The sequence below is a fragment of the Crocuta crocuta genome, unplaced genomic scaffold (assembly GCF_008692635.1).
Source record: "Crocuta crocuta isolate KB4526 unplaced genomic scaffold, BGI_CrCroc_1.0 scaffold431, whole genome shotgun sequence".
NCBI lineage: Eukaryota > Metazoa > Chordata > Mammalia > Carnivora > Hyaenidae > Crocuta > Crocuta crocuta.
The window spans coordinates 3,224,173-3,239,360 of record NW_027528859.1 but is presented as its reverse complement, the minus strand read 5'-3'; the positions used below and the strand labels follow the sequence as shown (position 1 = coordinate 3,239,360).

At 51.0% G+C, this 15,188-nt stretch overlaps 1 protein-coding gene across 1 annotated transcript in view; it reads right to left on the bottom strand.

Annotated features, from left to right (window-relative positions):
- SHB (SH2 domain containing adaptor protein B) overlaps nucleotides 1-15,188 on the bottom strand; it is a 135,471-nt gene that overhangs the window by 71,946 nt on the left and 48,337 nt on the right. The window contains exon 3 of the mRNA XM_077756062.1: nucleotides 12,663-12,783. Coding sequence (XP_077612188.1) covers nucleotides 12,663-12,783 — 121 coding nt within the window. The remainder of the gene's footprint in view (nucleotides 1-12,662; nucleotides 12,784-15,188) is intronic.

The window sequence follows — 15,188 nt, the reverse complement described above, 5'->3', positions numbered from 1 at the left end:
TCCTACCATCCTCACCAGCCCAGTCTCCAGATGAAGTTCTCTTCTAACCCATGACCCCAGACCATGCCCGCTCCTGCAGTCCCCAGGTACAGGCTCCTATGCTCACACCCGACATATCTCAGGGACTGACTACCACTACACATCACATGGCCACCTTCTATGAGAATGACGCTCCTAGGCGCAAGGTCCAGGTGGGCTCCACCTCCTGGCATAGCAGGGGCTCAACAGATGCTGAGCAGAGCTACTTTGGCTATTTTTCAACTCAGCTAGGTTGTGAAGTTACTGTCACTGTGGCGCCTGTCCCACTTTAGGCTTCTGCTCTTTGTTACTCGGGAGGGCAGGATCTGGCCCCCATGGACGCAGCTCATCTGACCCTCTGGCTGCCTATCCTTGTCTCCACCATGCTCAGACCCATGGAGTTCCCTCAGCCCAGGATCCTCCTCCCTACCCCACTGACCACGTGACCTGCTCCTGCCTGGCTTTTGGAACACAGCTCCCAGGACGCCAGAAATCCTTCCTTGTGACCAGAACAGTTGCTCAGGCCTCTAATCCTACTTTCTCACTGGTGAAATGCTAACAATTCCAGCAACAGCCTTGCCTGGGCCTTGGGGAGGCTGAGGATGGTGCTCTGGAGGCCAGGTTCATGACTGAATGCTAACCAGTCCAGTTCTGGTTGGACTGCGGGAGCATAGTGGCAAGAAGCAGGGCTGTGAGCCCACTCTGGAAAACAGTATGGAGATTCCTCAAAAAATTAATAGAACTACCTTACAACCCAGCAATTGCACTACTGGGTATTTATCCAAGGGATACAGGTATGCCGTTTCAAAGGGACATTTAGAGCCTAAATCTCCATCAACGGATGAATAGATAAAGAAGATGTGCTATATATATATACNAGGGGGGTGGGCTAAATGGGTAAGGGGCATTAAGGAATCTACTCTTGAAATCACTGTTGCCCAATATGCTAACTAACTTGGATATAAATTTAAAATAATAATAATAATAATAATAATAAAAAGAAGCACGGCTGTGAGGACAGAAGCATGCAGAAGGGCTTTAAGGAAAGGTGACCCAGAGCTGGCAGGCCAGGCAGGTTTTAGAAGGGAAGGGCAGAATGTGAGCAAAGATACTAAGATGGAGTCAAGAAAGGAAGAAATCAACAGGAGAAACTCTCCCCAACCCCCACTATGTGCCAAGACCGTTGGTTGGAAAGGTCACGTGGGGTCAGATCAGAGGTTGTCCCAGCTTTGGCAGGCAAGACGCTAGTCTGAAGAAAGGTGTGGTGACAGCTGAAGATGAGTAGGGTTCAGACAGCTGAAGATGGAGGGGAAGGTGGTGACACCGGGGGCCACAGGAGGGCAACGAGGATTGCAACCAAGACTTGAAAGGACCCCCAATCTGGTAAGGGGATGCTAGATAAGGTGGCTTCACGGAAGGCTCAGTGGTTGGGGCTCAGGGACATGTGTGTATGTGCCAGTCCGCTCATGGGAACCTGAGGCCCAGTGACAGGTGAGAGCCTACAGAGGCACAGGTGAGCCCAGGACCCGAGGGAGGAGCATGTGGACCTGCTGGCACGGGCTGGGAGGTGAGCTGGGTAGGGAGGCAATGACACCCAGTTCAAGTCCTGGAGAGCCTTTAATCTTCAGGGAAGAGTTTACGATCATTTATACAACACTCCACCAGAACCAGCAAGTTCTGACCTGGGGACATTCTTTGCCAGAAAGGTCCGGGCCAATATCTCAAACACTGGGCGCCGACAGTCTGGGGGCAAGAGTTCTAAGCCCTGTAGTCCTTGCCCTCCAGGGGACCCCCGTCCGGCAGATGAATTATGATGCAGCACACAGAGTGCTGTATCAGTGTAACTGTGTGGATAGCGATTGTGGTAGCTACAACAGGGAGGACCCACAATGAAGCTCGGGCCCCAGGAGATGACCTTCTCCCAGTGCAGCATCCTTTTTTAGGTTGCCAGGTGTAATTACAAGCCTGAGCTCTGGAAGGGACAGAGTGGCATTTTCCTTATTTATGCTCATGCTGCCTGTTAGGGGAAAGGACCTGAGGCAGTGTACCACATTAAAACACCTGGACCAAGCCAGGTGAGAGAGAGCTGAAAGGCAGGAGGAGGGGAAGGGGGAGGAGGCGGCGGGGGTGGGGGGATGAACCTCAGACACCTGCCAAATTACCCCAGAGGTGGAAGGACTGTATAAAAACCCCCCAGCAAATGTTGTTGCTCAGCATCCCTCCCTCATCATCCAGGCAGAAGCCCTGCAGGGAGAGGGGGGTCCAGAATGGGGCACGGTTCCATCAGCCTCCATGACTCAGCTATCTGACCTGCAAAATGGAAATAATCATACTGCTCCCTCCTAGAGCCTTAGGGAGATTCCTGGCATAATCTACAAAAGCGCCCTTAAATACAGCCCTCTGTCATCCCTATAAGCTTCCAGAAAGCCAGGCAGGGCCTGAGTTAGAGGAGGGTACTAATTAATTAGTCAAATAATAGGGTGTGGGGCAAATCACTGAATTTCCTTCTTCAGACTTCTGAAGGGGCAGGAACTGTGGCCTGTGATCTCCTTGGACAGCCCTTGCAAACCAGCTCCTCTCCCCAGGACACTGGGAGCACTCCAGGGCCCCCCTCTGACCTGACTCCAGGACCCTCTTGAATATTTGAATGCAAAAGTGCCCACATCCGAACCACGAACCACGGACTTCTCCGAACCACGGACTTCTCCCCGGGAACTGTCCTTCCCCCTCTGGGGTAACTGACACTCTCATCACTCACCAGGATCCTCCCTCTCTCTCATCCACTGCACCTCAATGGCTGGCAAACTCTTTCACTCCACCCCTTGGCCTAGATGACTATTGTAGCCACACAGCCTCAGAACCAGTCCCCCTGCCTCTTGCTTCTCTCGGCTCTAACCCATCCTCCACACCCAGGCAGGCATGACTTCCTGAACAACTTCCTAACACTTTCACACCTTTGCTCAGGAATAGGCGGTGCTTGCCTACAGCCTCCGGAGTCTGGCCCCAGCACAGGGTGCTGTAGGGTGGCTGAAGAAGCCAGGAGCTAGGCTGCTGATCCACACGAGTCCCCCTGAATCTATTTCTGGATAGGCATTATCAACAGTTTCTGTGCCTTCAGATCCTTTAATGTCTCTCCGGGATCCTGAAAGACAAAGGGCAGAGGTGGGGAGGTGAGCTCCTCTATTTCCAGTTCCTGTTCCTTTATTTCTACCTTTGGGAGAATGCTGGCTTCTTTCAGAGCTGCCAGGAAAGAAAAAGCATTCGGGGCTGATTTCCTGGGGGTCTGGGCCCTCGCTGCCAAGTGCCCAGCAGGATACTGCAGTTAGCATTGTGGGCCCTCACACCTGCAAGGCTGGGTGCCACAGCACAGGATGACGTTCACTGCTCTAGAAAATTCCATGGCAACCCCCAGAGTCTTGGCCTGCACCAAAGTTAGGAAGAGAGAGGAATACAGCTGCCAGCCATTGGGCCAAGGCTATGCCCCTCATCCCTCAAAGACAGCATGGAGACCATCCTGCCTCCTGAGGGTGGCCAGGGCCCTGGAGACCAGTCTACTCTGCACTTGACTTTAAGCAAGCCTCTAACTTCTAGGCCTCAGTAACCTAGAGCTGCTGTGATCAGAGGAGGCAGCAGTGTCTTGGATACAGACCTTCCTGTCCCAGCACTCCCAGAAATGAGTTTATAGGAATTACAGTTCAAGAACACTTCCCCCTTGATGCTGAAGTGTAAGCTTCATGAGAACAGGGACTTTGTTCTGTTCACTGCACAGCCCCCAGAACACAGAGCGTGTACACAGCAGCACACAGCAAATACTCACAAGCAGCCATTCAGTGACTGATTGCATCACACTTTGGTCCCTAAGGTCCCGTGACTTTAGGCAAGCGGTTCTTGGCAAATTGGGAAAGGTTGTTTATAGCAAGTAACTGTTTACTGTTTGCTTCCTTTTCTTTCATTTATTCTCCATATAGACTTTTATTCTTACACTCAGTCATTCTATTGGTGAATGTTCACTGGGCCCAGAAGACAAATGAAGATGGGTGAGAGTCAGTCCCTTCTTTCAAGGAGCTCTCAGCCCGGGAGGGAGGTGGGGAGAAGAGGCACAACCAGGCATCCCTGTGCAGTTCCCCAGCATGGACACAGAACTGGTCTCTAAGACAGAGCAAGGCACAAGGGTCGCCTGCCTGACTTCCACCCAAAGGCCAAACCAGCTCCTTCCCCAACTCCCCACCCATTTAGCAACTGGTTAAACTCAGACTTTGCAGATCTGGCAATCTTCAGAGGAGGATGGGAGGTCTCTGGGATCCTGAGGGGGTGCCCAGCATGTCTTCACATCAGTCCTGGGTCCCTGGAATTAATTAACATGCTCATCCATTCAACAACTATTTACTGAGCACCAACCTTGTGCCAGGTACTGCTTTAGTCCTGAGGTTCCAGCAGAGAACAAAGTTCTGCCCTCGTTAAGCCCATATCTTAGTGGTAGACAGACTATAAACACAAGATGAGGGATAAGTGAAATATGTAATATGCTAAATGGTAACTAGCATAAAGGAACACAATAAAACAGAGAAAGGGGGTGGGAAATGTTGAGGGTGGGTCGAAATTTAAGATAGGTGGCCAGGGAAGGCCTTGCAGCAAAGGCCATTTTGAGTCAAGACCTTAAGTGTGGCCATGCTCAATGCCACCCTTTCTGTACGGTCTATACTGGTCTTCAGGAGACAGTACTACCCCTTCCTTTGTCTCTTACCAGTGATGTTCTTCTCTGCCTGTTTTATACAACAGATATGAATCCTTGTCAACCTCCCCCCGTGACAGGGGGCACCAGGGACAAATGTCTGGCACACAGCAGGTGTGCTACCAATGAATGTCAGTTTTCTGAGGCCTGTCCCAGTCCTGTTGCAACTTTCCTGAAAAGATGGACAAGTTCTGGGTAGGGGGTTAGGGAGTGAGGGGATTGGGAGGTAGGGGAGGAGTGCCAAAAGGGAGAGAGGTGCTGGGTAGGAAAGTGGCTGCCGGAGTGGGCCCAGTGGTCACCATGGAAACCCAGGCTTCCCTGCTCTCAGCTCTCAGCTCTGCTCAGCATTCTCCTCCCCAGCTCCCTGCTCGAGCTCTGCAGGTGAGCACCACTGGGCTGGGTGTGTGAGCCCGGCTGTTTCTCAACAACAGGAAAGTCATTGAGTGACTAATACAAAATCTATTTACACTTGATTATCTCCTTCCTGTCCAGTAGGTAAGTCATTCTGGTAAATGATAGACCAGCCAGGGAACTCTGCACCATCCATGACAAGCCAGGCAAGAGGGTGGAAGGGCAGGTTTTAAGACATTTCAAAATAGGGCCCAGGAGCCCTAGGTTAGAAGTCAGGAGACCCACTCTGCAGTCTGCTGCTGTGTGACCTTGGCCAGCTTGTGCACCTCTCTGGGCCTCAAGCAGAAAAAGGATTCTGGGTGGAAAGGACTGATCTTCAAGGAAAGTTCTATCCTGACATGTCCCCAGCTCAGGGATGGCTGTGACCACCAGGGCAGGATGAAGACTGGAGCAGCATGGGGAGAGGGCAGCAGGGTGGGGTGTGAAGCACAGGGCCTGCAGGGGGCAAGGTGGGTGAGAGGGGAGTGAAAATGAGGGGCCAAGGGAACGGTTTGGTGAGCAGAGCTGCGCAGCGCAGGTGAGGTGAGGAAGACACAGGACGCGGACATTCTGGGAGCAGAGTCCACAGGAACTGCAGAGCTGGTGCAGAGCTGGGAAGGGCCTGGACTCAGGGGCCCAGACAGAAAGGCCCTGTGCTTTCTCAGCCACTGGGAGGACAGGGACGGAGAACAGCACTGCCTGGAACCAGGGGGCAGAGATGGTGTCAAACACACGAGGAAGGTGGAAATCTCAGGTCGGGTGGCCAGAAATGGCCTCGTGGACACATAGGCAAGAGTCTGAGAAGCATGTGCTGGTCTTTCAGGGTGCAGACCTGTAGCTCTCAGCTGTCTGTCCCAAGAGCAGAGAGGGCAAGTGTGCACGCTCCTGGGAGTGTGTCAGGGCCAGCTCTTCCTCAGATCTGGCAAGATCTGGGCTGGTGCCATGTGGAAGTAATGGGGGTTGGGTGAGAGGACGTACAGTCCTGACCAAGATGGAGAAGCCCAGCACAACCACAGGAGCAGGGAACCTAAGAATTTATAAAGGCCCTCACGACACTCAGGGAAGAAGGCAAAATCTGATTTTCCAGATGAAGGAATGGAGGCCCAGAGAGGGAAAGCAACTTGTCTCAGGTCACACAGCAGACCAGGGCAGTCAGACGCACATTGTCTGCCTCCTTCCTCCTGAAACAGGCCACTTGAACTTGGTACATACCACCATTCTCAGAAAGTGTGCTACCACTAGAAGACACTGTACCAGAGGCTGAGAAGATACAAAAGGATGTCCCTTCCCCCAACCCCCCTTGCCTTTAAAATTTGTGACCGGCTTTACCTGAAGGTACCTACTAGCACATAGGAGAAAAATGGGCAGAAGGCAAGTTGTGAGCAAGGAAAACAGCTGTGTCAGGACAGCCAGGTTCTTTTTTTTTCTTTTTAATGTTTTATTTATTTCTGAGAGAGAGAGAGACAGTGTGAGCAGGGGAGGGTCAGAGAGAGAGGGGAGATACAGAATCTGAAGCAGGCTCCAGGCTCTGAGCTAGCTGTCAGCACAGAGCTCAACACAGGGCTCGAACCCACGAACTGTGTGACCATGACCTGAGCTGAAGTTGGATGCTTAGCTGACTGAGCCACCCAGGCGCCTCAGGACAGCGGGGTTCTGTGTGAAATGGTTTTCTTTTAAATTCCTCTTATTATGCTATAAAGTTGATTTAATAATAAAAACATGCTAAAGACTTTTTAATGTGTAATTGCTTATAATAATAAAAATTATGGGAAAATGCTTTCAAGTAATGTTTATGTGATTCATCCTGTGAAATGATACTTTGAACAATTTTATAAAGGATGTTGGGGTGGGGGAATCAGACCTAAAAAAGGGGCCTAAGTAACAGTACAATTCCCAGTTATTTCTGTAGATGTTTTGGGAGTACAGGGCAGAAATGAGAGCTTTAGCTGCAGCTAAGAGCTCTACTTTTGCTGCTTACCCAACCTTTCTGAGACTCAGTAGATTTGTCTGTAAAATGGGGATACCAGAATACAGGCTCCTTGTGAGCTAATCATGGTTAGGAGGGCACCTGGGTGGCTCAGTCAGTTAAGCATCTGACTTCAGCTCTGGTCATGATCTCATGGTTTGTGAGTTCAAGCCCCACATTGGGCTCTCTGCTGTCAGCATAGAGGCCATTTTGGATCCTCTGTACCCCCTCTCTCTGCCCTCTCTGGAGCACTCTGCCTCTCTCTCTCTCAAAAATAAATATTAAAAATAAATAAATAAATTAGTTAATCATAGTTAAGTCCTTGGAGAAGTGCCTGGCACACAGAGAAGCCTTTCCTTAAAAATAAATGGCCACCATCTATCCCAATCACCAACACTACCTTGGGTATCTCTGAGAACTTTTGGGCTGAAGGCCTAGGGAGAAAGGGTCCCAGTTGAGAATATTTCGATCCTTTAGATCAACTAGAGTTTCACAATCCACTCAGTCTTTATACTAAGCTCCTGCTCCATGTGCTTTTTCCTATCATTATCCTATCGAAAGCCTCATTTCCTGCCACTCCTCTCCAGCAGAAAGATCCCACGCCTCTATGCCTGGGCTCAAGCCCTTCCCTCTGCCTGGGCTGCCAGACCCAGCTCTTATCACTACCTCCTGCCACCTCTACCCTCCTACCTCACTTGGATTGCCCAAACCGGAAGACTTCACCCCTCCTCTGAGCTCCTGGGATTGAGCCACTCATCCCCATGCACCTACCACTGACCACTCGAGTCCATGCCTGTCTCCTTTCTTCATAGATATTCCTGAAGGCAGTGACAGTATCTGCCTAGTTTTCATGATCAAGTCTCCACCACAACAGGGCAGGGCAAGGGCACCAGGCCTGGCTGAACAAATGCACTGCAGAGCCTGAGAACCACCTGCTCCCTCTGGGGCAGGGGCCCCAGAGGGAGTGGCCAGACAACTCAACAGTACATAATATCAAGTGAAGGCCCAAATAGGCCCTTTGCTCCCCAATGACAATACTCTCATACACATGTGCAAAGCATGGTCTTCTACCTGAGACTCACATCAGTGTTGTGTGTCCTATTTTACAGTGAAGGCACCGTGGCCCTCAAGAGGCTAAGCATCTTGACTCAGGCACCTGAGTCAGCCTGACTGGGAGCTCAGCACCCTTCTCACCAAATCGGCAGGCTCTACGTGCCTGGGGCCCTCAAGCCTGGGATTAAGACACAAGGAAGAGGGTAAGACTGGGCTGTTGGGTAGGGCTTTGGACAGAGGGGTTGGCCTGGGGACACCAGAGACATTGTTGGTACGGGAAGGAACCTGAGGCCCAGATGGTATGGAGAAGGCCAAGACCAGAATCTGACCGTGAGAGAGGGGCCATGCAAGATGAAAAGGGGCATTGGGACTGAACGGTGAGCGCACACCAGGCTGGCACTGATAAAGGAAGCTGCCAGATCCTTTCCTATTCAGGGCTGGTCTCCGGGACTCCCTTCTTGGGCCTGGTCTTAGGTGTCTACTGGTGACGCAACGCAGTGAATCATGACACCTCCGAACTCACAGCTGACACAGACTCCAGGGGTGGCTTGAGCCAACCGCCCATCTGCAACTTGACTATCTTTATGGCATCTCTCAATGTGGGATGTCTTACCTCTGCCCAGATACCTCTAGGGATGGGCAACACATTGCCTCACAGGACAGCTTCATATTTAATCAGTGGGTTCAAAAACATCTCAAAAGGATTATGACTTTTTTGAGCCCCAGTTTTTCTACCTATTAAAAGGAAAGCTTGAACTGGGTCACTAGCTTCCCCACTGGATTCCACAGAGCCTTTGGGTTTTCAGGAGCTACCTCTGAAGCTGCTTTTGGGATGAGAGAAGTAAAGGGGGGGACAGAGAGCAAGGCCCAGGCAATTCATGGGCATTTGGGTTGTGAAGTTCTGTGGAGAGCTTCACCTCCATCTTGAACCAGAACCTAATTCCTATGGGTGACACAAAGGTGAATCTATGGAGAGGGAAACTAAGGCAGACAGAGGGAATAGGTGAAAGGAGCCCCTGAGGAAACAGGTACACTTTTCCTCATCCTTCTTTGCAGCCACAGCCTGTGGGGCTGAGCTGAGTTCTCTGTTCACAAAAGCACACCTCCCCAAAGCCTCCTTCTGTCCACCTGATGCATGGAGTCAAGGAGGCAAGAACAAAACTTCATCAGTTAATCACAGGTCATGTCAGCCACCCCTGGGAAATGGGGGGGGAGTGGGTTCTGAAAATCAAGCTGCAGCACCCCAGGGCCACACAGGCCCTGGACAGAATGTCCTGCACAGTAGCTGAAATAGGGCCTCAATAGTCAGCCCCACAATTCACTATCCAGCTACTTACTTAACCTCTCTGTGCCTCAGTTTTTGCATTAGTAAAAACGGGCAGCTACACTTTAAAGGGTGATGGTGAGGAGCATGTGCGTGGCTCAGTAGGTTAAGCATCTGACTTCGGCTCAGGCCATGATCTCATGGTTTGTGGGTTCAAGCCCCATGTTGAGCTCTGAGCTGACAGCTTGGAGTCTGGAGCCCGCTTTAGATTCTGTCTGTCTGTCTCTCTCCCTCCCCCACTTGTCTGTGCTCTCTCTCTCAAAAATAAGCAAACATGAAACATTTTTTAAAAATAAATAAAGGTTGATGGTGAGTACCCAACAAGAATTCACATCAAGTGCTCTAAAGAAGTACGAGAGCCTAGCAGCTACCTCCGCAAATAGGTAAAAACAGAGGCACAAAATGTGTTGCTGAAGCTCAAATGGCCACTTTGCAACCAAAAGTAGCTAGAAGTATGACCAACTGCCTGCTCTAAGGCTCTAAGGCTTTGCAGGGGAACCTGAGGCCCAAGGTCATTCAGGTGGCAAGCGGCCATCTCAGATCTGCTTGATTCCACGTGGGTTCCTTCTGTAGTATAGAGAGGTATGCTGTCTCAGGCAGAGAGGGCACGCTCTTCCCAGCAGGGTTAGTCTTATCTCCCAAAGGCACTCGCCCTATTCCTAGAAGTTGCATGCACACATAAATGTTACAGCATGCCATCCCATGATCCACTGCCCCCTTCTCCCCTGAGGAGCTGCTTCCTAGAACGTTTACACGGCGCTGGCTCTCCCCAGCCCCCTATCCCTTCCATCAGTCAGAGCGATGACGTTACACACAAAGAATTCTGAGTCAAAGGGAGCTGCAGCGAGGTCGTTACAGCCAGAAAATGTCCTGTTTAACCACCTATTTCCTTAGAAACCGAAAATGTGGGTAAATTTGGGCATAGCCTGTAAGCTAGGAAGAAAGCCCAGAGCAGCAAATACTAGCATACCTCTTTGGAGACAGAATGCATGAGATCTTAACAGATCTCTAATTAAATCAAACTGCCCTGCCTTGGACTTGGCCGCCCTGGGTGTGTCTCATTAAAAAGCTAAAGTCCCACAGGACACTTCTATCCAGCTAAGCAGCTACTTGACACCGAGGTCGACGGATGTGCCCAGGAGGAACCGGCTCCATGCCAAAGACAGCAGTGTCCACAATGTCTGGATTCCCAGATGTCCCCTTCCACCCCGGTCCCATGCTCTGCAGATGTAGGTCTGAGCCCCTCACTTGTACTTTTGTGAACCCAGGGAAGCCATTTGTCCTCTTTCCCTCACTTGTAAAGTGAGACACCACTTCCTTTGCAGGGACATAGTGAGGCTTAAAAGTATGTATGTCAAAGGGCCCAGTGCAGAGCTTGGAGTCTGGTGGGGGTTCGAGCCTCAGATGGCTCCTGCCATTTCCTTGTGTCCCGGATACCCCAGCGTCAAGCACAAACATACACTTCCTCCAGGACTCCACCCCACAGGCTGCCCTGCCAAGCACAGGCCACACTTCTGCCACCAACTTACTGTGTATCTTCAGGCAAGTATCTCTCCCTCTGTAGCCTCAGTTTTGCCATCTATAAAATGAGGCTGTTGGGTTCCAGTGACCTTGAAGATCCTTTGCTGCCTGACCTCCGAATGTGGCAGTGTCCCAAAGGCTCTTCTGTAACCACCAGTCCTTTAACCCCAGGCCAACATGCCCCCAGTTGTCCCACAGAGCTGACAGTTCACCAAGCCCGGTGGAGGTGATGGCTTGTGGCAGTGAGTGGGAGTGGATATCACTACAGTCCTGGGGTGAAGAAGACTCCACCAGCAGACCTGCTTCCCTGAGTCGTTGAAGAGCAGGCTACCCCTTCATCAGGTGTCAGTCGCAGCTCTCTGCCTCCTGCAGCCACTCTGCCAGGAGAGAGCAAGAGAGAGCAGGAGAGAGCAGGGGGCCCTAGAGAAGTCTGGCCTAGTCACTCCCTGCCTCAGCTTTTTGCAAAGTGGCCACACATTCTGGAGGCCACAATGGCAGCCAGAGAATCAGTACCCAGGAACGGGAGAGCACGAGGCAGAGTCTTAGAGGCAGGGTCTGGATTTATACCCATATCTTTCAGCAATTGTCATACGCCATCTCCTCAGCCCTATGAGCGACACTTGGCATGGACACTGCATACCCTAAGCGCTCATTGTTGCTTCCTTTCCCTTCCTTCTTCCAGTTCAAGAGGAATCAAAAGAACGTGTGCAAAGGCATGAACACCAAGAAAACAATAAGAGGGCCACTTGAGAAAGTGGCATCTGTATCCCAAGTCCCAAGACACACAGGGCACCAATTCACTAGGCCTCAAAAGTCAGAGTGGTTCTCAACCTGCTCCTGGCCAACCCCCTGCACTCTGGTCCCACGTGTTGCCCTGTTTGCGTTCCTGCCTTGTGTGGGGTCAGAGGGGCCAACCCACATGACTGTTCTTTTGTCTCTGGACCATCCTGCTGAGCCAGGAGGACCCACATGGGTAGTTTCTCCTTGCTGCCTGCTCATGCCAAGGGTCTGTCTGAGATGGCAGATACCTCATAACCATTCAACCCTTAAAGATGCCCTAAGCAGGATAACTACACACATGAACACTTTCTTCTGGGCCCCACACAACTACTTGGACAAAGTTTTGTCATCTGGGGCCAATAGGAAAACAGCCACAGGGGGGAAAGTCTTTGTATTTTCTATAAACCTGCCATGCAGACCAGGGGACTTGTTGCTGCTTCCAGCCAAAGACTTCCTGGTATGAGGCTAGGGATAACTTTGTCCCCAACGATCTAACCCCCTTCTTCTACTAAGTATTGAAAGTAAGGTGACCCAGCTTGCTTCTTTGATTGCCCTGGCTGCTAGGAAGCTCCAGGCTACGTTTTCTATTGCAAGTGCTGTAGTTTTGTTCAGCAGAAATTCCTGATGTATTTTTTAGTTCTTACCTTGGGTAAGTGTACTTGGTGCCCTATATTGGGACTTTCACGGTGCCTTGCCAGGTTCTTCCAGATGTAGGTGAGACATGAGCTGGCAAACTGTAGTAAAGATTCAACATAGCACTATTCTCTAGCCACCATGGTGGAAGCATGAACTTTCTCCTGTGGAGGGCTGGCTGGGCACCGCCCAGGAGCTGCCCCCCTGCCTCCCTGCTGAGTCCCCATGCCAGCAGCTCTGCTTACCTGTCATGATCCTCTGGGCCTCATAGGGCTCCATGTAGCCAGCACTCTCTCCCTTTCCTGCTTTGTTCTTGAGATCATTCTTGGCATCGAAGGGATCAGAATAGTCATCAGCGATGGCCACCTGCAGGGAGTAAGATGGCAGGAACATGAGTCCACCTCTGGCTTTCTGCTTCACTTCTGCTCACAACCAGGCTTTGCTCTAACACACATAAACGGAGCCTGCATCGTACCAGCAAGGAAGGGGGGAGGTGGAGACAGGAACGAGCTGGTGTCTGCCCTTGGGGAGCTCCAGTTTTGGTACCCCTAACAAAGAGACCCACACTGGCAGTACTCCTTACAAGGGAGGGGCCTCTGAGCAGGCAGCCTCACTACTCCGGGCACAGCTGTGAGAACAGAAGGGCATCTGCGTAGAGAAGCACAAAGGCAAGGTCCTGGAGGGCGTCTTTGGGGAATGTGAGTTGCTCAATTTAATGGAATGGAAGCGGAGGAAAGTTGGAAATGAGATAGCAGAAAGCCTAGAGATGCTGACATGCTCCTGGTGCTGGCTGAGGCCTAGAAGAGTCTGTCTAGAGATAATTATGTTCAGCGTTCCATCTTCCCCAAATCTGGAACACAAGCATGCCTTGGGTAATCAGACAACAATTTGGTGAGATCAATGCACTGCAAACATGACCGTGGCCCCAGGCGGACCCAAAGAAAATACAAAAGCAGCTCAAGGACCCAGAGACTGCCATGGTCAGAAAGGGGCTTGGAAGCAATAAACTGGGAGACTCTTCTATAACAGACGGGGAAACAGAGGTCCAGTAAGGGAAGGGGCTTGACTAAGACCCTTGACCTCATCCTCTGCCTCCCAGGTCTGTTCTCTTGGCTCCTCACTTGTCAGCATTTCAGAAAACATAAATGTTCCATCACAGACAGACAAAGTCACCTTGGGGTAGGCAGTGGGGGCAGGGAAGAGAGTCCTAGGAGCACATGAGAATCTGGGATTTGAACACTTCAGAGACAAAGTTCCATATTTTCCCTGGAGGAGGGTAAAAATTCTTGGGCTAAAAGTAAGCATAGCCGTTTCCCCTCCTATTTCTTACTTTCTAAGCTTCATGGAGGGGCACACTTACTAGCGAGGAAACCCACTCCCTGTCACAGCACCCTAGCCCCACTGCAAACTCGCTGTGACCTCCGTGGAGTTCTTTGCCCCTTTGGTCATATCTGGCAAAGGGTAAGTCCTCAGCCTCCCAGCCAGGGCCACCCAGCTGCCTCTGGGGAGGGGATAAGTTAGCATTTCTCTCAACCCTTGGGGTTACATGAATTGTTATTTAAATTGTGGGTTTAATTAGAAACCACAGGAGCCTCTTCTCTCTCCCAGCTCCTGGAATGTAAGGCATTTGAGGGGCCTATAAACCCAGGGGAAGGGAAAATCCCCCTTTGTCTGCCTGGTAAATGGCAGCTTGTGGCAGCAGCCCTGGCAGAGTGAGCAAGTGACCTTCGGCTGCCAGGAATGTGATGCCCGCGGAGGGACAGCAGGCAACAGCACTGTCACTGGCGTGAGGCCGGGGGCTGAGGGGAGGCATGGCACACAGCAGTCACCGCTCCCTGAACAAGAGCAAGCTTATCAGTGAATGACCCAGGGCTGGAGCGCCTGACATCTGAGTATGTGTGACCCCACTGCCACTGCTCTGCCACCACTTCGTTGTGGCTGTGGGGCAGGCTTAGAGTCCCAGCGGGGACACTTCCAGATGCTGACATTGTAATCGTGGCCTTCCTTTCTTGAGACTCCCTGGGCTCAAATGACACCAGGCAGGGGAAAGATGGGGGTGGGGAGAACACTGGGTCTGGCAATGTCTTTCATTTGATATTTCTACTCTACCATTTGCAGAATACATTAGGGAGAAAATTATACACGTGAACCACTGTCAAATAGAACAGCTCAGAGGCTGATCTGGTGGAGGGTATTTGTGTCTCAGAGTTCAAGGGACCAGAAGTCCAAATGCAGAAAACCATGAGCCTGCTGTGGATGACATCTATTCCACACGCCCTTGCTGTCTCTTTTCAACATGAACACCCTCCGTCTAGTCCAGAAAGGGAGCAAATATTTCCCTAAGAAAACCAAATCATTTTGGAGGTATTAGCTGAGGAAGGGGAAGACAGGGGAGGGGGTGGGCTGCAAGTCTCAGTAATCTAGAAATCAACATTCCAGCTCCTCTCGGAAGTGCCCTGTAATTTGCAAACGGGGAAGGCTTGCAGGATATAAACCAAATCTTTGTTCGCCCAGGGACAGGAGCTCTGGGAGGCCTTCAGTTCAGCAGACACTATCTGTATTTTCTAATTAAAACGAGATCTGAGCTCAGGTTGTCAAGGGGGCCCCCAGCTGCCTGCCCTGCTTACTTCCGTTTCAATAAGAATTTACAAATCCTAAAACCAGGAAAAGCCCCTGGTCTCTGCTGACATATGGTTCCAGTTATACCTGCTGACAGTTGAAAATCCTTCCATTAGAAAAAAAAAGTTTAGAATTCTGTTAGTTTAAGAAGC